The sequence below is a fragment of the Prionailurus viverrinus genome, chromosome E2, assembly GCF_022837055.1.
Source record: "Prionailurus viverrinus isolate Anna chromosome E2, UM_Priviv_1.0, whole genome shotgun sequence".
NCBI lineage: Eukaryota > Metazoa > Chordata > Mammalia > Carnivora > Felidae > Prionailurus > Prionailurus viverrinus.
This window is the reverse complement of record NC_062575.1, coordinates 51,040,383-51,062,398: the sequence shown is the minus strand read 5'-3', so window position 1 is coordinate 51,062,398 and position 22,016 is coordinate 51,040,383. Positions and strand designations below refer to the sequence as shown.

General features: G+C 55.4%; 1 protein-coding gene across 4 annotated transcripts; it reads right to left on the bottom strand.

Annotated features, from left to right (window-relative positions):
- Positions 1-128: 128 nt before the first annotated feature.
- CBLC (Cbl proto-oncogene C) lies at positions 129-12,596 on the bottom strand. 4 transcript variants are annotated; one of them, XM_047836569.1, is made up of 12 exons: positions 12,175-12,596; positions 9,967-10,113; positions 8,951-9,107; positions 8,594-8,715; positions 8,320-8,457; positions 6,147-6,234; positions 5,329-5,460; positions 3,594-3,755; positions 3,210-3,269; positions 508-623; positions 310-383; positions 129-201 (listed from the first exon to the last, which is right to left on the bottom strand). In XM_047836569.1, exons 1-11 carry the CDS (start codon positions 12,525-12,527, stop codon positions 374-376), a joined length of 1,485 nt encoding a protein of 494 aa, XP_047692525.1. In that variant the 5' UTR covers positions 12,528-12,596; the 3' UTR covers positions 129-201; positions 310-373. The 4 variants fall into 4 exon arrangements, with proteins under 4 accessions (XP_047692525.1, XP_047692524.1, XP_047692526.1 ...); XM_047836568.1 differs by having other exon boundaries at positions 508-3,269; XM_047836570.1 differs by lacking the exon at positions 3,210-3,269.
- Positions 12,597-22,016: the final 9,420 nt, after the last annotated feature.

The following is a 22,016-nucleotide window of genomic DNA, read 5'->3' as shown; positions in this document are numbered from 1 at the left end:
TCCCCACCATTGTCCCTCCAGACCCCTGGATTCAGCAGGTGGCGATCAGGCCTCAAGGACCACCTGTTCCCAATGTCAAGCTGCCCCCTGGTGGCTGCTATAGTTTTCTCCGCACATCAGACGACAGACCAGGCTTGGCAGTTTATTATTCACAAACCCCTTGCAGCCCCTGGGGCTCCCTTTAGCAGCACGTGTGGTGCCCTGCAAGGCAGAAAGAGAGGTGGGTCAGATACTATCCCAGTCAGGTTGGGGGACAGGGCAGGGCCAGGCCGAGGGAACCTGGCCAACGCTGGGGTGGGGTCGACTCACCGGCCCCCATGCCTGGGCAGCGATCACGGGCCCCACGGGGGCAGCCGGAGGGGTGACTTTTCCTTTAGGAGTTTCTGCAGTGGAGAGAGTTTGAAGAGGGGCTATTGATTTTCTGGAACCAGTGTTTTTCCCTTCTGCCCCCCATCCCATCTTCCTTCAGACCTGGGAGCCCTGGATCCCAGCTGCCTCTCCACTCACCCTGTGGCTCCCTCCCTGGCCTGAGGGCTGGAGGTGATTTCCCATGGGGCTAAGGCCACAGTCTTAATTCTTGGCAAGGGTAGAGGGCCCTGAAGTCTGGGGAGGGCCAGAGGTACCTGGAGGGGAGGAGATTAAGAAGTGTCACAGCCGAGCTGCAGCGAACTGTCATTTCATAGGCCCCGATGGTGGTAACACATGGGTGGCTGGGGCCAGGAGGAGGGAGGGACAGCCCAACAGTCTCGTCCTTGTCCATGCTGTTTTTTTCCCTAGCACCTCTGGCTCGAGTAGGAAGTTCTGTCCGTCCGTCCATTCATCCATCCTTCCATCCATCCATCCTCCCTCTCTCCCTCCCTCCTTTCCACTCACCCATCCATCCATTCATCTTTCCATCTATCCATCCATCCATCCATCCGTCCATCCATCCATCTCACAAGCATTCCCGGAGCGTCTACAGTGTGGGGCCAGGCACCCTTCTAGGCTCCGAAGAGACAGCCATGAACCAGGCAGGCAAAATCTCTGTCCTCAGGCCGCTGATAAATTTACCGAGCAAAAGACTTACCATGAGTAATCAATGCATGAACAAGGAACTATCCACAGAGTATTAAGTGACCTTCAGGGAACTGGAATAGGCCTGGGGGGAGTGGGGGGCGGCTGGGGAAAACCTCTTAGAAGGAGGGCGATGGAACACAAGGCTGAGTGTGACAAGAATGTAGGCAGAGGTCCTGTGGTGGGTGGTGGGCTTATGGCCTGTTAGGACAGCAGTAGTCCCCTGTTGCTGAAAAGGAATTGGGGGGGATGGTAGGAGGTCAGAGAGGTGGAGACGGGTCAGGTCTCCAGGCCCTGTGAGCTGTGGAGGGTATGTTGGCTTTTTCTTGGAGCCCTGGGGGAATTAGTGGGGGCTTCGGAGAGGTCAGGGAGGGGTATGTTCCAGGTTATGTAACCCAGGCTTGCTGACTTCATCGGGACCTGTGGGGCCCACGCCGGGCTGATTGCCATTCTCCACGTGGAGACAGCGAGGACGGGAGAGGTCCCCAGTGGCCAGCAAGGGGCCAGGGTCCCGCCGAATGACGATCTTGCTGCCTAGGGCTGGGTTTCTCAGACAGAGAACAGCACACGCAAACCGTACCCACATTGCCACTGGCCTCTGCCATGATGCCCATTTCACAGACAAGGGAAGAGAGGCCCACAGGAGTGGAGGACGGAGTCTGGAGTCTCGAGCCGCGGGCCTGGGATCCATTCCTGACGCTGTCATTTTGAGCCGATGGCCTCCACATCTCCGAGGCTCGGTGTCCCGTGCTTTATGGCAGGAATCACAACAGTACCCACCTCACGGGGCCTTCATGACCGTCAAAATTAATGCACGAAACACAGGGCCGGGTGCCCAGCAATTCAGACACACGTTAACATTAACACGTTAACTACGCTCATTAGGGCCGTCACTTTGCTGGGAGGCAGGACCCCCGGGGGCCATCCCTCTTACAGCGTGTTTTGAAGAACCAAGGGGGTAGGAGTTGACGGGAATTTGAATCAGGCAGGGTTTGGGGAGAAGAGGAGAGGGCACGCCAGGCGGAGGGCACAGCCCGGGCCAAGGTGTGCCCACGTGGCCGGAGGCGCCCCCCCCTGCCCCCCCCCCCCCCAGCCTGCCATCCTGGCCACGTCCCCCCTCATTGTCCTCTGGGAGCCAGCTGAGTGCCTCCTAATGTTTCCATTTGCCTTGGGCTGCAGGTCTGGATCTGTTTTTAGCTTCCCTGGCTGGTGTCACCGCCACCCCCCTTCCTGCTGGCTCACTTGTTTGCTGCGGTCGAAATAATGTTCCCGGACTTCCTGAGCTGTTTGTTTGAAGACGCCTCTGTATTGATTGAATCTTATGTGTACTCAGCCTAACACAGATGGGCCCCTCCCCAGCAGGCCAGGGTCTCGGAAAATCCTGGGGTAGGAAGTAGGGGGCGGGGAGGAGCAAGAAGGCTGGGGCTTGCTTCGAAGATCAGCAGACAATGGTAGGGTTTTCTAAGCACCACGCCCCCTCCCCTAACCCCCCCCCGCCCCTCCCCCACCCCCAACACCAGGTTCTCTTGTATCAGCCTGTGAAACTTTGACAGGTACAGTCACCTCTCTGAGCTTTTTCTCCTCTGGAAAATGAGGAGGGGAGCATTTCTTTCATTTTTTGTTTACTTCACAGGGCTGTTGGGAAGGCTCTGTTCCTGGGCTCCTTGAAAGCCTATTTACTGAGCACCTACTATGTGCCAGGCACTGTTCTAGACTCTGGAGATCCAATGGAGAAGACGAAGTCCTAACCTTCGGGAGGGTGGCAACCGGCTGACGGTGACAGAAAATTATACGCTTCTGCCAGGTGGTGGAAAGAACTATGAAAATCGGCAGGGGGTGGGGGTGCTTTTTTTCAATAAAATGGGGGTGATCGGGGAAGGCCGCCCTGGGGAGGAGACGAGAGAGAGCAAGCCTGGGGGACAGGAGGCCCGGGCAGAGGGGACAGCTGGTGCAAAGGCCCTGGGATGAGACACGCCTGGGATGCTGGAAGGAGAGCCAGAAAGCTGGCGAGGGGTGGCGTGAGGAAGTGAACAAGAGGGCACAGGGGTGGTGGGCGCCAGATCGCCCAGAACCGGGTCAGTGGGTGCCGAGGGGGAGCGCAGGACCTGGTGCCCCTGAGGGACCCCGGAGCTGAACCAGACCAGCACCCGACTCACCATTTTCAGCCGGCCTGTAGCTGGGGACACATTCAGCTGAGGGGGGGCTGAGGAAACCACCTGGGAGTGATGGAGGGTGGGGAGGGGACTGTAAGTTGCCGTTTTCTTCCTATCTACGTGTCCTTCTGCTTAGAGTCCCAGCATTCGGGCACTCTTCCAGGCTTTGGAGATGCAACAGAGAATAAGGCAAGGGCCTAACGCTCAGGGGAGTTTCATCTGGAGAAAGCCAGAGCCCCAGACCCTTGGGAAAGCAAAAGTCCAGGCCCCTAGGACCCGACTGCTGTCACTAGCCCCCTCCTCCCTCAGACCCAGGATCCAGGTCGCTGGCCCTTCCTCCCTCGGACCCAGAGGTTCCAGCTCCAGCTCCTGCCTGGCCCTGCTTACCTGCCCCAGCTCCTCCTCCCCATCTTCCTGGTCACTGCTGGACCTCAGGTACTCGGCAGCGGCCGTGGCTTCCTCTGGCTTCTCTTGAAATTGATGGATACTCACGGCCTCTTGGCCCTTGATCTCGCCGCGGCAGAAGGGGCACGTCTGGCTTTCAAAGTTCTGGGGATGGGATGGGAAGGGATAGAGGGTCAGGGTCTCCCTGTCCCCCATCTTGTCCCTTAGGACCACAAGGGCCTTCCTCCCCACCAGAGGGATGTGCTGAGGATAGGTGGAGGGAAACAGAGGGAGAGGAGTCAGGCAGAGAGGGGCTGGGAAGTGCAGGACTGACGGGAAGGGGGGCGGGAGCCAAATGGGGTCCGGAGGGGCACAGAAGCAGATAGCCCAGGGGAGCCGGGTGTTGTTGGGGTCTCGGCTGTCCACGGTGATGATGCTGTTGCCTAGGCATGCCTGAGCACTGGCCTGGGCCCATGTGAATCGTGGGGAGCCCCACAGACATCCGCCCCACTACCACCGCTGGGGCCAAACTTGTTGTGGCTCCACCGGCCCCTGTGGGTCTTAGGATCACCTCATCAACAACCACCAGTGAGCTCTGAAGACCAAGATCGATTACCCATAGGTCCTGGGGGGTACGTGGCCTGCCTGGGGCCACACGGTGAGGTCCCAGGTAGAGACAGAGGGAAGACACAGGCACCACGGGGGCTCTGCCTTTATTAGGGGCTGAGTGGGGGGGGGGGTGCCTTGGAATTCATGGGCTCATTCTCTATTGGTGAATTTAAGGCATTGGGGTGTGGGAAGGGAAAAGCAGGGTCACTTAAGGGGTCAGCTGGCTAGGTTTTCCCGGGTTGTCTTTCTTTCTTTCTTTCTTTCTCTCTCTCTCTTTCTTTCTTTCAAAAAAAAATTTTCCCCAATGTTTATTTATTTATTTTGAGAGAGAGACAGACACCCAGAGCATGAGCCGGGGAGGGGCAGAGGGAGCGGGAGACACAGAAGCCGAAGCAGGCTCCAGGCTCTGAGCTGTCAGCACGGAGCCCGACGCATGAACCGCGAGATCATGACCTGAACCGAAGTCGGAGGCTTCACCAACTGAGCTACCCTTTCCCCCCACCCCCACTCCGGGTTTTCTTAAAGGGGAACTTCATGCCGGGTGGCCTGTTTCCTTATTCGGGTCATTTTGCTAGGACCTGCATCCTACAGCCCTACAGTGGGGCAATGTGTATTCAAGAATGTTCTTGAGACGCATGCCTCAGCCATCACAAGCTTGCAAACACTTCCATTACAATCACAAAGCTTCGCGTCAGGCACCTACCATACACAGGGGCCACTGCCCTCTTTCCCCAAGGGCTTGGATCCTCACCATGGCTCTTAGGAGGTGACTACTATCAGCCTCGTTCTCCCGAGGAAGAGGCTGAGGCTCAGAGAGGTGAAGCCACTGGCCCCAGGTCACCCAGCCAGGGAACAAGGAGCCCTTTCGGCTAATAAGGAAGCCAGAGAACGAAAAGCGGAGGCGAGAGATGTAGGGCAAGACGGAGACAGAGACACAGAGGCGGACGGGTAGGCTCCTGTTCATTGTTCCCAAGTGACCCTGAGCCAATCTCTGCCTCTCCCCGGGCCTCAGTTTCTCCATCTGATCCATGAGGCGTGATCCCTCATGCTAGGGACCTCTAGCATGAAGGTGGAAGCTGGGGGGGGGGGGGGGGGAGACTGGGCGGGAAGGCAGGGCGGTCGGACCCACCTGCCAGGTAGCCAGGCAGCTGCCACAGAGCAGGTGTCCACATGGCTTGATTTTCACGTCCTTGTCCCTCTCGGTACAGATCTTGCAGAGCTCAAACGTGGAGTCCATGGCCCAGTACAGCTTCAGCTGCTCCTAGGAGGCCGGAAGATGGGGAGGATGGAGAGGGGTGGTGTTAGCCATGGGGATCCAAGTCAGGCCACAGGACGAAAGTCCTGAACGTCTGTGCCAGCCCCGAACCCTCCTAAGTCCAAGGCCGTGTATCTGGCTGCCTCCTATCTGTACCTGCCTCTGAGACTTGTTCCCTGGGGTGGTCTCTATGCAGGGTTGCGAGACTGAGCAGCTAACAATACAGGATGCCCTGTTATGTTTGATTTTTAGGTAAACAATGAACCTATTTTGGGGGTTAAGTATATCCCAAGGGTTCTGTGGGATATACTTATACCAAAAGATTTCCTTTGTCGTTTCTCCCTTGCCCGTGGGGTGGCTGTGAAGACTACGCTGATACAGGGGCTATCGTCGGTGAAGGGTCAAGTGCATTAGCCGTTCTGACAACCTCAGCAGTATTATTTCCTGGTTTAATCCCCACAAAACCCCCCGGGGAGGGGGCAGGACGAGCTGTGCTTTCTAGAGAAGGAACAGAGGCCCAGAGAGGCCAAGTGATTTACCCCCAGGTCATGTGGCCACCGCACCAGCACGGAAACCCACGGCCTCTGGGATTCTAGGCCTGAGTCTCTAGGGAGAGAACTCCTGAGTTAAGGCCCTCGGGGGGCACAGTACGCAGGGACAGGGACAGGGCCGGTGGCAGGCCTGGGCCTCACCTCCGACACATGGATGTGCTGATAGGGCTCCATCTGGCAGAGTTCAGTCAGGTCTGGGTTGTGGTTCTTCCCATCTGGGTAGAGGAAGCTGGGCAAAGGAAAGACGGGGGTACCGAGGGCCGTCTGATACTCCTCACCCCAGACATGGGCCCAGAGCCCCCCGGATGAGCATCGCTCCCAAACCCATCGTTGGCCTGGGGATCTTTTCCCTCCCCTCTCCTCAAATTGGGACTTCCCAGGGCAAGCTGTGACTCCTCCGGCCCCAGGGCAGGGCCGTGTCCCCTCAGACTCCCCAGAAAGGGCACACGAGACCTCGGTGGCTGAAGCTCTGGAAACACAAACTCAGATCAACAAGAACCAGGAAACTGATTACATCCTAGGCTTTGACCTCCCAGAGTACCCCCGCCCCCCCGTCCCTGTCCTCAAGTGTTCGGGCTCAAGCAGGAGACATCTTTGGGGCGCCTGGGTGGCTCAGTTGGTTAAGCATCCGACTCTTGATTTCAGCTCAGGTCATGATCCCAGGGTCGTGGGTGCCTAAGTACAAGCCTGGGATGTGCCGTATAGAGAAAATATGGGTGTCAGATGAGCTTCGTTGAGACGTGAGCTCACTGTGAAAGTATCAGTTATGTATATGTTAAAACATGTTTTTTAATGTTCATTTATTTTTGAGAGAGAGAAGGGGGGGGGGGCGAGCAGGGGAGGGGGAGAGAGAGGAGACACAGAATCCGAAGCAGGCTCGGGGCATGGAGCTGTGAGCACAGAGCCCGACACGGGGCTGAAACTCACGAACTGTGAGATCACGGCCGGAGCCGAAGTCAGACGCTTAACCGACTGAGCCACCCAGGTGCCCCTCAACTGTATATTTAAAAAGGTGTCTTCAGGGGTGCCTGGGTGGCTCAGTCGGTTAAGCGTCCGACTTCAGCTCAGGTCACGATCTCGCGGTCCGTGAGTTCGAGCCCCGCATCGAGCTCTGGGCTGATGGCTCAGAGCCTGGAGCCTGCTTCCGATTCTGTGTCTCCCTCTCTCTCTGCCACTCCCCCGTTCATGCTCTGTCTCTCTGTCCCAAAAGTAAATAAAAAACGTTGAAAAAAAAATTTATAAAAAGGTGTCTTCAGGGGTGCCTGGGTGGCTCAGTCGGTTAAACTTCCGACTTCAGCTCAGGTCACGATCTCGCTGTCCGTGAGTTCGAGCCCCGCGTCGGGCTCTGGGCTGATGGCTCAGAGCCTGGAGCCTGCTTCCGATTCTGTGTCTCCCTCTCTCTCTGCCCCTCCCCCGTTCATGCTCTGTCTCTCTCTGTCTCAAAAATAAATAAACGTTAAAAAAAAAAAATTTTAAAGGTGTCTCCAGACAGAGACACACAAAAAGGTTACTATTGGTTACCAATCAGGTAGCAATCGGTTGACAAAAATGTGACCAGATGGGGCGCCCTGCTGGCTCGGCAGGTACAGCATGTGAAGATCTCTGGGTCGTGAGTTCAAGCCCCACGTTGAGTGTGGAGCCTACTTAAAATTAAAAAAAGAAATGTGACCAGAATCTTGCAGGAAACCGAGCCAGTATTTCCCCTACGAGCAACGGCTCAGTATTCAACAATCTAGTGTTTACAGCGACTTTATAGAACAGAACTACCAAACACAATGAGAACGGACTGCATATCTATCTCAGATCATATCATATCAACAGGACTAATAAGATAGCTCTGGCCAAAGGTTCAGGATGAGACTGGGGAACCTCACCTGCCTTTTTTCTCCTCCTCTCCTACCCAAGGCAGCTTCTGATCGAGGGGCTGTGGGGCAGCCAAGGTTACAGGTTGAGACCACCGGGTCTAGCTGCTTGCCCAGTGTTCTTTCTGCTTTAACCGTCTAGATTCTAGAATGGGATATGGATGTCTAGAAGCGAAAGCTGTTCAGCAGAATTCCAAGGAATAGGCCAGTGAAGCCAATTCCCCACACACTTCTCAGAGCTGCCTGGAGCCCACGGAGCAGCTTTCTCTGAACTGGAAAAGGCGCCCCTTCCTCTGGACCCTCGTCTGCCACCTACCGGAACACCATGGTATTGCAAACTTATAATGTGGGCCGTGTGAATTGCGTGCCCTCAGAGCGATCTGGGGCCGCGGGGCACCGCCTTTCGAAGTGCATTCTGCCGACACCCTCCACCTGCCAGGACGGCGACTCACAAGCCTTCCCTTTGTCCGTCCAGGAGTGTCTGGAACAGGGGCTTGTTGAGAGAAATGGTCTGCAGGATGCTGCCGTCTGAGTTCACGAATCCAATGGCCCATTGTCCCAGGTGAGTGCAGCTGGGCCGGAAGATGTAGCTGGCGGGAGAGGTTGGTAAGGGGGTGAGGGTGTGATCACCGCTGCCCCATCTGGGAATTCCCATCCCCTCATTCTGCTGGGGATCCGGGTGTCCAAGTCCTTGTCCTTTATAACCTAGCTTCCTGGCCCTTTTACCTGCCTGGCTTGTCTCTGCAGGCCTGCAGACGCGCTTGAACCTCATCGTACGTGAGGAAGGCCACGTAGCCCGGGTGGTTGACCGCCAGGAGCTGCCAGTTCTTGAGGAGTGTCGGCCAAGGCTGGAGCGGGGCAGCGCTGGGGTCACGGAGGGGCCGAGCAAGGCACACCCAGTGCCTCCCGGGGTCTCGGAACCCAGCCACGTTGCTTACACCCGTCGTGGGCCTCAGGAATCTCGTACACAGAAGACCCCAGGCGCTCCCTTCCCCGGGACCCGGGAATCTGAGATCCCAGCCCCCTCTTCCCTCAGACCCATGTTCCCCACCTCTCCTTCCCCCAGCCCTGGCCTTCCCTGACCTGGAAGAGCCTGGTAAAGATGTCAAACTCGAAGATGGACACGTGGCCGCTGCCAGTGAGGTTGATGGTGGAGCGCAAGGCCAGGCCCGTGGAGCCTGATTCCACCGGGTGGCAGGTGCACAAGATGGACTCAAACTCAGCCCAGGTCAGGACACAACTGGAGGGGGGGCGTGGCACACAGCTGAGGCCTCCAGGAACCTAGCATGGGAGGGCCTCTAGGGAGGAGGGGCTGGGGGCAGGACATCTGGGTCTGAGGGAGGAGGGGCTGGGGGCCTGGACTCCTGGGTCTGAAGGAGGAGGGGGCACAGGGCTGGAGTCTGGGTCTGAGGGAGGAGGGGCTGGGGGCAGGACTCCTGGGTCTGAGGGAGGAGGGGCTGGGGGCAGGACTCCTGGGTCTGAGGGAGGAGGGGCTGGGGGTCTGGATCCTGGGTCTGAGGGAGGAGGGGTTGGGGGCAGGACCCCTGGGTCTGAGGGAGGAGGGGCTGGGGGCAGGACTCCTGGGTCTGAGGGAGGAGGGGCTGGGGGCCTGGACCTCTGGGTCTGAGGGAGGAGGGGCTGGGGGTCTGGATCCTGGGTCTGAGGGAGGAGGGGTTGGGGGCAGGACCCCTGGGTCTGAGGGAGGAGGGGCTGGGAGCCTGGACTCCAGGGTCTGAGGGAGGAAGGGGCTGGGGGCAGGACTCCTGGGTCTGAGGGAGGAGGGGCTGGGGGCCTGGACCTCTGGGTCTGAGGGAGGAGGGGCTGGGGGTCTGGATCCTGGGTCTGAGGGAGGAGGGGTTGGGGGCAGGACCCCTGGGTCTGAGGGAGGAGGGGCTGGGAGCCTGGACTCCAGGGTCTGAGGGAGGAAGGGGCTGGGGGCAGGACTCCTGGGTCTGAGGGAGGAGGGGCTGGGGGCAGGACTCCTGGGTCTGAGGGAGGAGGGGCTAGGGGGGCGGGGCTGCCTGGACTCCTTGGTCCCCTGGCAAGGACAGGATGAGTCTCCAGGAACTTCGGGGCCCCGGGGACAGGTGCTCACTCACCGGGCGCCGCAGTGCCCCCTCCAGAAGCTGTGGGCTGGGGCCTTGGCGAGCTGGTACGTGTGTCCACAGTACTTTCCTCCGGGGAAGAGTGCGCTCAGTTCGGCATGCACGTAGCGGAAGATGAGGGCCAGCTTGGCCAGCTGTCGCCTGCAAGGATGGGCTCTGAGGGCCTGGGCTGGACCTCGGGGCTCGCACTGGCACCTTGCCTGCTGTGGGGGACTCTACCCACAGGGACCAGGCCCCCCAGGCTCTGACAGGGTGGAGTCCATCCCGAGACAGCCTATCACATTCCTGACGCCTCCCCTCTGCGAACCTCGGTTTCCTCCTCTGGGAAGGAAAGGGAGGCGCTGCCCACCAGCCCAGCCATCCCCCAGCCCCCACCTGCAGCCCCACTGGGACTGCAGGAGAAGCCTGGCCTCATCCGGCCTTGAACCAGCTCTGCGGGATTCCTGACATCTGTTGTAGCCCACCAGCGCTGAGGGCGTTGACCGTAGTCTTGGAGCAGGTCGTGCTTGGGGGCCTTCTTGTTTTTAGCAGCACGGGGGGGGGGGGGGGGGGGGGCGTGTTTCCTTCTTCCAGCTGCCTCCCTGGGGTACTGGTCAGGACGTGGGGAGCAGCAAAGGGGAGCTCTGAAACTCAGCTATGTCATTTTGGGGAGGTTCCTTTTTTTCCCCCCTTAAGTCTCAGTTTCCTCAACTGTGAAATGGGCGAGTGTTCGATAAGTACAGCCCCTGTCTTAGAGGGGAAGCTAAGAGGATTCTTCCTTATCTCATGAGCACATAAAATGCCCAGCGACACCTGGCATACAGTTGGCACTCAGTACGTGTTAACTATTATTAGTTTGTATTATTTTATTTATTAAAAAAAATTTTTTTTTCAACATTTATTTATTTTTGGGACAGAGAGAGACAGAGCATGAACGGGGGAGGGGCAGAGAGAGAGGGAGACACAGAATCGGAAACAGGCTCCAGGCTCCGAGCCATCAGCCCAGAGCCCGATGCGGGGCTCGAACTCACAGACCGCGAGATCGTGACCTGGCTGAAGTCGGACACTTAACCGACTGTGCCACCCAGGCGCCCCTAGTTTGTATTATTTTAAATGTATATTTAATTTTGAGAAAGGGACAGTATGAGCAGTTGGGGGGGGGGGCAGAGAGAGCGGGGGACAGAGGATCCGAAGCGGGCTCTCGGCTGTCAGCACAGCGATGCGGGGCTTGAACTCAAGAACCACGAGATCATGACCTGGGCTGAAGTTGGCTGTTTAACCGACTGAGCCCCCCCAGGCGCCCCCAGGCGTGAATGTCTTAAGAGCCAACTCTGCATGCCAGAATAATTGTAACTGTGCCTTGGCATTTTCATTTGAAACACAGATTAATGTTGTTATGAAGGGCATTCTTTGTATCACTTCCTTATAACAGTTTGGGTATTATAGTGACCTTTAAAAAATGATGGGTAGGTAAGTAGCGTGGCCTACACATTTCATTTCAGGATGAATCTAAGGAGACATTACGAAGTTTTTACCGGACATGGTTGAGAGCTTCCTGGTCCACACCTTGTTTTGTTCCTGGCTCTAGACCCCAAGCCTTGGCTACTCCTGTCACTCAGGAGCCCCTTCCCCAGAGTTTAGAGGAGGGGGCTACAGACAAGCTCTAGGTCCTGAGCTAGCTGTTCTCAGGAACCAAGACGGGGGGGGGGGGGGGGGGGGGAGCAGGAGGCGGGGCTGTGTGTGTCCCTCTAGGCAAGGGCGATGACGGGGATGTCAGTCCACCCCCTCCTCCTGCAAGAAGCTCCCTGGGGTCCCCGCATTCTTAGGATGTGCGTCTAGGCCTCTGGGAGAGTCGGGCAATTTGAAGAGGGCTGCTGGGTGGCCAAGAAAGAAGGGACATGGGGGGGGGGGGGGTTAAAGGCATAGGTGCCCAAAGAAAAAAAAACCTGGCTGGCTCAGTCTTCCAGGTTCCCCAGGGAAGGGGGTTCTGACCTGGACTTCTGGGTCTGAGGGAGAAGGGACTGGGGGCTCTGGAACTCTGGGTCTGAGGGAGGAGGGGGCTGGGGGCTAGATTCCTGGGTCTGAGGGAGGAGGGGCTGGGGCAGGAATCCTGGGACTAAGGGAGGAGCTGGGCGTCTGGACCCCTGGGTCTGAAGGAGGCCGGCGCTGGGGGCCCGGACTCGCGACCCCACCTTTTTTCCTGGGGCAGGAGCCGCGGCTCACCTGAGTCCGGAGCCCTCCCGGAAGAGCTCGTCATTGGCACTCCTCCGACCCTGGGGTGCCAGCAGTGCCGCCACCTGCCTGCTCTTGGCCTCCAGGTTGTTAAGGTAGACGACGAGGAAGTCCCGCGCACCGCCGGGACCCTCGGGGCCGCCTCCGTCGGCCGCCCGCCGGGCGTGGGCCACCTCGCGCAGCAGCTGCGCGGTGCGGGGCAGCAGGTCCCGCATCGAGGGGGGACTGGAGGCAAGCCGGGGGTCCCCGAAGTGCTCTTCCAGGCGTTCCAGCAGCCTCACCGCCCGGCCGAGCGCGCGGGCCTCTTCCCGCTGCCGCCCCCAGGGGGCTGCCACCGCGGCCATGGGTCCCAGGGCGTCCTGGGAGGTAGGCGTGCGGCTGGGAGAGGTGCGGCCGGGCCCAGCCCAGGGTGGGGGCGGGGTCGGGCGCCAAAGGTGAGGGGGCGGGCCCAGCCCAGGCTGGGGGCGGGGCCGGGCGCCAAAGGTGAGGGGGCGGGCCCTGGAGAACCGGGGAGGGGATCGCAGGTACCGGTGTCTCCCAAGGGGGCGGAGCCTGGGGGAATCTGGCACCTGGGTTCGTAGAGATGGGGTGCCAAGTCTGCTCCCCCCGGGGCGCCTGGGTGGCTTGGTCGGTTGGGCCTCCGACTTCGGCTCGGGTCATGATCTCACAGCTCGTGGGTTCGAGCCCCGAGTCGGGCCCTGTGCTGACAGCTCGGAGCCTGGAGTCTGCGTCGGATTGTGTCTCCCTGTCTCTCTGCTCCTCCCCTGCTCTCTCTCTCTCTCTCACACACGCACACTCTCTCTCTCTCGAAAATAGATAAACATTAGAAAAAAAAAATCTGTTTCCCTAAAGAGACCTGAATGGGGTGGCTTCGGGGGGGGGGGGGTGGGGGCGGAAACGAGAAGAGACTCTTCGATGGGCAGGAAGTGCAGGTACGATGCCTGGGCCGCTTCTGGGACCGGCTGGAGGCTGAAGTCTCCAGGTTGCATTGGAGGAAGGGTTCGGAGAGACCCGAGACTTTTTTTGGGGGTGGGGGTAGGGCTGGGGGCTTAGTTATCCAAACTCTGCGGGGAGATGAGTCCGGGAGGGAGCCCTCCTGAGTCTCTTGGACCCAGGTTTGGATCTTTGGCTGTGGCATAGGATTAAGAGCACTGAACTTTCTGGGAGGAACGGTCAGGGAGATAGTTCGATGCCTTTGTCCCGGACAGGGAAAGCATACATTACCAGGTCCCTTGGTCCCCTGGGAGCAGGAGCTGGGTGCCTGAGGGAGCAGGAATTGGGCAACATCATTCCTGCGGCCCCACGTGAGGGGCCAGCGGGAAATCAGGCTAGAGTTGAGACACCCAGACTTCCAGAGGAGGTAGGCCCCTGGGTCCTCCAGGGGATCAGGTGGGAGGGTGGAGTTCAAGGGTGCGGGGATCCAGGTGCGTCTGGCAGGCTCATGGCTGGAGGAGCGTGGTTTTGTCCCCAACCTGCAGCATCAGCTCTCCTCTGACTGTGCGCTGGGACCGCCACCCTGGGGGCGCCCAGGGCGGGGCCATCCCTGAGCCCCAGGCATCCCTTTGAGGTGGGGGAAGGGAAAGGGGGTTTAGGATGAGAACGGACCCTCTCCTTCCAACACCCTTTCCTACTCAGCCCGCATCCCCTTCTAGAACCCGAGAATTCTTCGCTTAACGGGATCCTCGATGGTGGTATCTCTCCACCCTGGCAGAGACCCGGTCTTTACAGCAAAGATGGTGGGGTCTGCCTTCCAGCTCCTTGCGTTTCTGCCCTCTGCGCCTGTTTCCTCTTCCAGCAATAGGATGAGAAGCCTTTGCCCTGGCAAGAATTCAGATTTTTGACGATGCTAAGTGTCGATGAGGAGCTGACGGAAGTGTAAGTGGACAAATTAGTTGCACTAATTAGTTGGAGGGAGCATTTGTGTAACACCCATCAGACCTTGGACAGGGCACGTCCATTGCCGTCTACACCTGCTAGGGCTGGGGCTCCTAAACACATTTGCTTATATCGGGACATTACATACACCTGCCAAAGGAAAAAAAAAAAACAAAACCCAGTTTCACACGGTAATCCTTACCCTGACTATGTGCATGCGTTACAATAGCTTCTGTTCTGTTTAATTCCATTTCATTAAGGGGAAAATTGTGTCTACAACCCACTAAATTGGTTTCGCAACCCACTAATGGATCTTGTTGGGCAGTTTGAAAAATCCTGCCCTGAGAAACTCCAAGAGACGTGTTCAGGGATGTTAATTGCAGCCTTGTCGGAAATGGAGAAAACTGGAAACAAGGTAAGTCCATCACCAGGAGGGATGAATAAATTGTGATGTACTCTCACAAAGGCCTCCCACACAAAAGTTCAAATGAATGAACTGAATGCACATGTCAATAGTGTGAGTCATAAAAACAGACTGATGAGAGTACTGGGTTGAAGAATGCGCCCCACCCCCAAATTCAAGTCCCTTCGAACCTTATTTAGAAATGGAATGTGACCTTATGTAGAAATGGAGTGTTTGTGGATGTCATCAAGTTAAGATGAGGTCACACGATTAGGGTGGGCCGTAAATCCAACGTGATTGGAAATTTGGACACAGACACAGGTACCTACACGGAAGAAAACCGCATGATGTCAGAGGCAGAGATTGGAGCCAAGGAATGTGAGGAATTGTTGGCAAACACCTGAAGGTAGGAAGAGGCAAGGAAAGATCTTCCTCTAGAGCCTTCAAAGAGAGTATAGCCCTGCCAACATCTTGGTTTGGAGTTTCTACTTTCCAGAATTGGGAGAAAATAAATTTCTGGTTTATTTTTAATTTTACATTTACTTATTTTTGAGAGACACAGCATGAGCAGGGGAGGGGCAGAGAGAGAGGGAGACACAGAATCCGAAGCAGGCTCCAGGTTCTGAGGTGTCAGCACAGAGCCCGACACGGGGCTCGAACCTGCGAACCGTGAGATCCTGCCCTGACGTTGGATGCTTAACAGACTGAGCCACCACCCAGGTGCCCTAAATTTCTGTTGCTTTAAGCCACTCCATTTGTGGTCCTTTGTTACAGCACCCCTAGGAAACTAATACAATGAGTAAAAACAAACAAATCCCAGAAAAACAAGCAAGCAAACAACCAACTAAACAAACAAACGAGAAAACACAAGTACAGAAGGATTACAGCACAGTGTCATTTATACCAGGCTTGAAAACATGCAAAACCGGTGCTATATATTATTTGAGGATACATCTGTATCAATGTGATAATAGTACGAAAACATGAAATGCAGGGTGTGGCAAAGGGAAAGCGTGGACTCTGAGGAGGACGTCATGTCATTAACGCTTTAATTTGAAAAATCTGGATCCGCTACGGCAAAGTGGCTAAGAGTGCATCTAGCCACATAGCGGACACAAAAACAGTGAATGATAGGGAAAGTTCCGCAAGGTCATTATCAGTCAGATGAAAATCAAAACTACAGTGAGATACCACTTCACACCTGCTAGGGTGGCTGTCCTGGAAAAGACAGACAGTAAGTGCTGGAAAAGCTGTAGAGGCGTTGGAACCCTCATACACTGATGGTGGGAATGTAAAAACAGGGCAGCTGCTTTGGAAAACAATTCGGCGTGTCCTCAAAATAGAGGACACAAAGAGAGTTTCTCGACGGCAACATAGAGTTACCGTATGACCCAGCAATCCCACTCCTATGCATATATATTCCAGAGAACTGAAAACATGCATCCACGCAGATATTTGTGGAAACAACCTAAATGCCCATCAACTGGCAGGTGGGTCAATTAAAAGCAGGGTACCTGTGCAGTGGAAGATTGTTTGGCCATTAAAGGAACAAAGTACCGGGGCTCCCGGGTGGCTCAGTTGGTTGAGTGTCTGACTCTTGATTTCGGCTGAGGTCATGATCTCACGGTTCATCAGATGGAGTCACATGTCAGGCTGAGCGCTGACAGAGCAGAGCCTGCTTGGGATTCTCTCTCTCTGTCCCGCCCCCTCTCATGCTTGCTTTTTGCGCTCTCTCTGTCTCTCAAAATAAATAAACAACAACAACAAGGAATGAAATACTGATACATGCTACATTATGCCAAGTGAAAGAAGCCAGTCACAAAATGCCATATACTGAAGGATTAAATTTATATAAAATGTTCGGAAGAGGAAAACCTGTAGAGACAGAAAGTATATTAGGGGTTGCCTAGGGCTGAAGGGGGTTGGGAAGAAATAGGGAGTGACTAGTAGTGGGTATGAGGTTTCTTTTGGGGGTGAAGACAGGTTTTTTTTTAATTTTTTTAACGTTTATTTATTTATTTTTTTTGAGACAGGGAGAGACAGCATGAACGGGGGAGGGTCAGAGAGAGAGGGAGACACAGAATCTGAAACAGGCTCCAGGTCTGAGCTGTCAGCACAGAGCCTGATGCGGGGCTTGAACTCACGAACCGCGAGATCATGATCTGAGCCGAAGTCGGATGCTTAACCGACTGAGCCACCCAGGCGCCCCAAGACAGGTTTTTAAATTGATTGTAAAGATGATCGCACAGCTCTTTGAATTTACTAAAACCATTGAATTGTACCCTTTAAATAGCTGAGTTGCATGGTGTATACATTATATCTCAATAAAGCTGTTTAATTTAAAAAGTTTATTTTGAGAGAGAGAGAGAGAGAGGGAGAGTGAGCAGGAGAGGGGCGAGAGGAGAGGAGAAAGAGATCTCAAGCAGGCTCCATGCTGTCAGAGCAGAGCCCAGCTCAGAGTTCAGTCCCACCAACCGGAAGATCATGACCTGAGCTGAAATCCGGAGTCAGTAGCCGTTAAACCAACAGAGCCACCCAGGAGCCCCTCAATAAAGCTTTTTAAAAAGTGGAAGCCAGAGGCGCCTGGGTGGCTCACCAGTCTGTTAAGGCGACTGACTCTTGATCTCAGCTCAGGTCTTGAGCTCACAGTTGTGAGTTGACACGCCCAGTGGGGGAGCCTACTTAAAAAATATATAATTATATAATAATAATATATAAGAAAAAATAAAAAGGGGAGGCCAGATCCTAGAATAGCCACAAGAGGGCGCCCAAGTACAGACGTAATGCCTCCCTCGGGAACAAGTTTCTCAGGCCACGCCCCAGACTCTGGCCACGCCTCCGACCCCCTGGCCACGCCCCCAAGGCTCTGACCACACTTCAGGCTGCTGCCTGCCCTTCAGCCCAGCCAGGCCTCTGAGGCTGGCCACGCCCCTTAACCACACCCGAAGGCCCCGGTCACACCCCAAGGCCGTGTCTGAAGCAGCAAATTCACCGTCCCAACTCCCCAAACTCTGACCACAGATGCAGGCACGGACTTAGATACTCTAGAAACGCAGAGCCTGAAACCTTCAACTTTTAAACCATGACTTTTTATTGTGCAATCACTTTTTTTCTCTTTTGAAATCGTTTTAAACTGGCAGGAAAGTCGCAAGAATAGGACAGAGACTTCTTGCGTACCCCTCACCGAGAGTCACCGATCGTTAACAGTGGCTAGTGGGCTCCATCATGGGCTGTCTCTGCTTTTCTCCCCTCGAAACTGTTGGAGAGTAGGTTTCAGGCGTTATGTCCTTTGCCCTAAACGCTTGTATTTCCACACATGAGGTTATTCCCCGACACAGTCACAGTGCAGTTATCAAAATCAGGACACTCGCCAGTGGAGTGCATCGTCTCAGAAGGCGCAGGATATTGGTCATTCCGTTACTGATGATGGTGAGTCTCAGAACCCTGGACTCCTAGGCTCACCAAGTCAGGCCCCACCCCCACCCCCACCCCCTCCCGCTCTCTGGGCCTCAGTTTCCCTTTCCGTAAAATGGCAGTTTGGCTTCCACGAGGGTCTGCAAACACATCTAACCAGTAGATGTGTCCGGGTTTGTTTGCATGCTCCTAAAATTGTTTTTTGGGAACGGCACCAACATTTAGGATTTGGCAGATTTCATGCGTGCATCTGGAAGAGATGTTCCATGACTGAGGGTCTGGATTTACCCAAGGGTGGTGATAGCAAGTGAAACTTTGCAGCAAGGGTCGGGGTCTCCGAGAAATGCACTTGAAAATAGGACCTTTGGCTTCAGAATGTTAGGACTGTCACAGACGAGGCGAGCAGTCTTGGTGGTAGTGGTTGAGGAATGTGGGCTTAGTTCTGTGAGGTCTGGGGGCGCTGGAGACCCTTTATATGGCCCTCCTCCCCCCTCCTGGGAGTCTGCCCTTCTCCGGGGGAAGGGGGATGGGGGTGTAAGGGGGATGGGGGTGTAAGGACACGCGCCCAGTCCCAAGGTTAGGAGGCTGAGAGGGGATTTCCATGTGTGGAGAAGCCAGATCCTTTGCTTTAGAGAAGTAACTTACCAAGGTCAATGCCCGGTTCAGCTCTTGAACCTGGGGCGAGTTTCTCACACATGAAGAGGCACATCACCCACAGCCTGGGCTCACAAGTTCAAGGAGATTCCCAACACACACTCTAGGCTGATATTGGGCCAGGCCCTGTACTACACGTCTGGCGCCCACACTCTCATTAAGTCCTGATCAACTCCTTAACCCCGAGAGGCGCGTGTTAATCCCATTTGGCCAACGAGGATACTGAGGCTCAGGACGGTAAACTCATTTCACCTACGGTCGCGTTAGCCACTTGGTAGCAGAGCCCTGGCGTGACAGATACACTTGCTGCCCCTTGATGACTGTTCTCCCGTCTTCCTTTTGTAACAGAACCTCAGAATTTTAGCTGGCCAGAAAAAAAAAAAAGACATTTCCTGGTCTCCCTTGTGGGCCCATGACCAAATTCTAGGCAATAGAATGTGATATGTAAAACTTCTGGGTTGACTTTCTTTTTTTTTTCTTCTCAATGGTTGGAATGCGGATGTGATGGTGGGAGCTGGAGCAGCCATCTTGGGCCACAGGGTGGAAGTGCGAGGTGAAGGCAGCAAGCAGCAAGGTAGGAGTCTGGGTCTCTGACATTTTCAAGCTACTATTCTAGCCCTGGGTGTTCACTGGACCTTTACGTGAGAGAAACATAGGCTTCCATCCTAGTTAAGCTGCTATGTATTTTTATTAATAATATTTTTACGTTTATTTTGAGAGAGAGAGAGAGAAAGTGTGGGAGGGGCAGAGAGAGAGAGAGAGAGAGGGAGAGAGAGAATCCCAAGCAGGCTCCACATTGTCAGCCAAGCCCCCCGGGAGGGGCTCGATGTCACAAACTGTGAGATCAGGACCTGAGCCGCAATCAATAGTCGGAGGCTTAAACGACTGGGCCACCCAGGTGCCCGTAGCCACTATCTATTTTTAGGTTTTGTTAGAAAAGCTGAGTAAAAAGTGTAGCTAATACACGCATCTAGGCTAGGACCTCGTTATCTAATTTTTCCGTTAAGATAAAGAATAGGCCTCTCCTCCTCCGTCTGGCCTCCCTCAAAACCAATTAATTCCCAGATGCTGACCACACCAATTCCCGTTTATCAACTTCTCTCTCAGCACCACACGCAACTCATTCGTGTCTATGACCCCCACGACAAACTGGCAAGGCGGACGCTATTATTACGTCCCCTTTCTGCAGATGAGGAAACTGAGGCGCAGGGCCCTGAAGTCCCCTGACTGAGGTCACACAGCGAGGAGGCGGGAGGGCACGACTCGAGCTCAGTTCTGACTCCGGGGCCTGTGCTGTCTCACTCTCACCCCTGCGTGTCATCCTTTCCAGCAGCACGCGACGTGTGCACGGGCGCGCACGGTCCCACGTGCAGTTAAAACAGACACGGGGCGCCTGGCGGACTCGGCTGAGCGTCTGATTTCAGCGTGGGTCGTGATGTCACGGCTGGGGAGTTCGCGCCCCGCATCGGGCTCTCCGCTGTCAATGCAGAGACCGCTTCGGATTCTCTGTCCCCCCACCCCCCTCTCTGCCCCTCCTCTGCTCTCTCTCTCAAAAGTAAACAAACCTTAAGTTAAAAGAAAATAATAGATGCTACCGTGCACGACCTTCCTGCACGGGCAAGGGGGCCCAGGGATTACGAGCGTGGGCTTTGGAGGCGGCAGACCGGGGCTTGGGAAGATTTGCTCTGAGTCTTAGTTTTCCGTCTGGAGTATGGGTGCTGTCATGGCCACTAAAGGGCTGCTGATATTTTCGTGTCTATTCATACCTTCCAACCGGTCCCAGGCAGGCACAAAGAATCGCGGGGAACCATAATGTAGGGGGGTGGGAGTGGGGTGGGGGAGGCTCATTCATTCTGCCCCCTCGCTTCTCAAGGGTCTGCCCCCTGCCCCGCGGTGTGCTGGCTGCCCTGGGAAGGGTGGCCGCAGGGAAGGAGCCCCCTGCTGGAGAGACAGTCATTGTACAAGGCCTTAAACGTGTGATGGGATTATCACATGAGAAGTTCTCACACACAGCTGCCGGCAGGGCTCAAGGTCACCCTCTGTAGTGGCTTGCATGGTGGCCAACCCCCCCCCCCCCCCAAGGCCCTCATAAAAATATGTCCCCATCCTAATCCCTGGAACTCATGAATATGACCTTACTTGGCAAACAGATCTTTGCAGATATAATTAGGGCAAGGTTCTTGAGATGAGACCATCTTGGATTACCTAGGGGGGCCCTAAACCCATTGTCAAGGATCCTTACAAGGGACAGAAGAAGAGGGGCGCCTGGGTGGCACAGGGGGTTAAGAGACTGACTTCGGCTCAGGTGGTGATCTCATGGCCTGTGGGTTCGAGCCCCGCGTCGGGCGCTATGTTAACAGCTTAGAGCCTGGAGCCTGCTTTGGATTCTGTGTCTCCCTCTCTCTGCTCCTCCCCCGTTCTTGTGCTCTGGCTCTCTCTCTCAGAAATAAATAAACATTTAAAAAATTAATTAAAGAGAAAGAAGAGAAGACACAGACACACGGAGCAGAGGCCCCTCGAAGATGGAGGCAGAGACCACAGGCTCAGGAGTGCGGGGGGCCTCCGGGAGCTGGGAGGGGCAAGGAGCCTTTGGAGGGGGTGTGGCCCTGCTGCCTACTTTATTCCAGACTTCTGGCCTCTAGAACCGCGAGAGAATACATTTCGGGAATAAATTTTGGTTGTTTTGTGCCACCTGGTTTGTGGCCATTTATCACAGCAACCCTAGGAAGCTAACGGGCCTTCCTCGGGGGTTCCAGCCTGTCTTTGCTGTCCCCACTGTACATCCATCCTTTCCCGATGGTCAAATCCCTGTGCCATTGGGTCTGTTATCCGCATACCTACCTCCTAGTAACGTTGCTTTTCCAGCGGGCGCCTGGGGTCGGCTGAGTAAAGGCTCTCAAACGGTATCTATGTCCTAATCCCTACAATCTGTAGATGTCACTTTAAATTTTTAAAAATATATTTTATTTTGGGGGGGGGGTGGAGAGAGGGAGAGAGAGAGAATCTTTTTTTTTAACGTTTATTTATTTTCGAGACAGAGCATGAACGGGGGAGGGGCAGAGAGAGGGAGACACAGGATCGGAAGCAGGCTCCAGGCTCTGAGCTGCTGGCACAGAGCCCGACGCGGGGCTCGAACTCACGAACCTCGAGATCATGACCTGAGCCAAAGGCAGATGCTTAACCGGCTAAGTCACCCTGGCGCCCCAAGAGAGAAAGAATCTTAAGCAGTCTCCACACTTAGCATGGAACCTGATTTGAGGCTCGATCTCACGCCCCTGGGATCATGGCCTGAGCTGAAATCAAGAGTTGGCCACTCAACAGACTAAGTCACCCAGACGCCCCTGTGGATGTTACTTTATTAAAATGTTTTTAATGTTTATTTATTTTGAGAGAGAGAGAGATACAGAGCTCGAAGGGGAGGAGAGGCAGAGAGAGAGGAAGACAGAATGTGAAGCAGGCTCCAGGCTCCGAGCTGTCAGCACAGAGC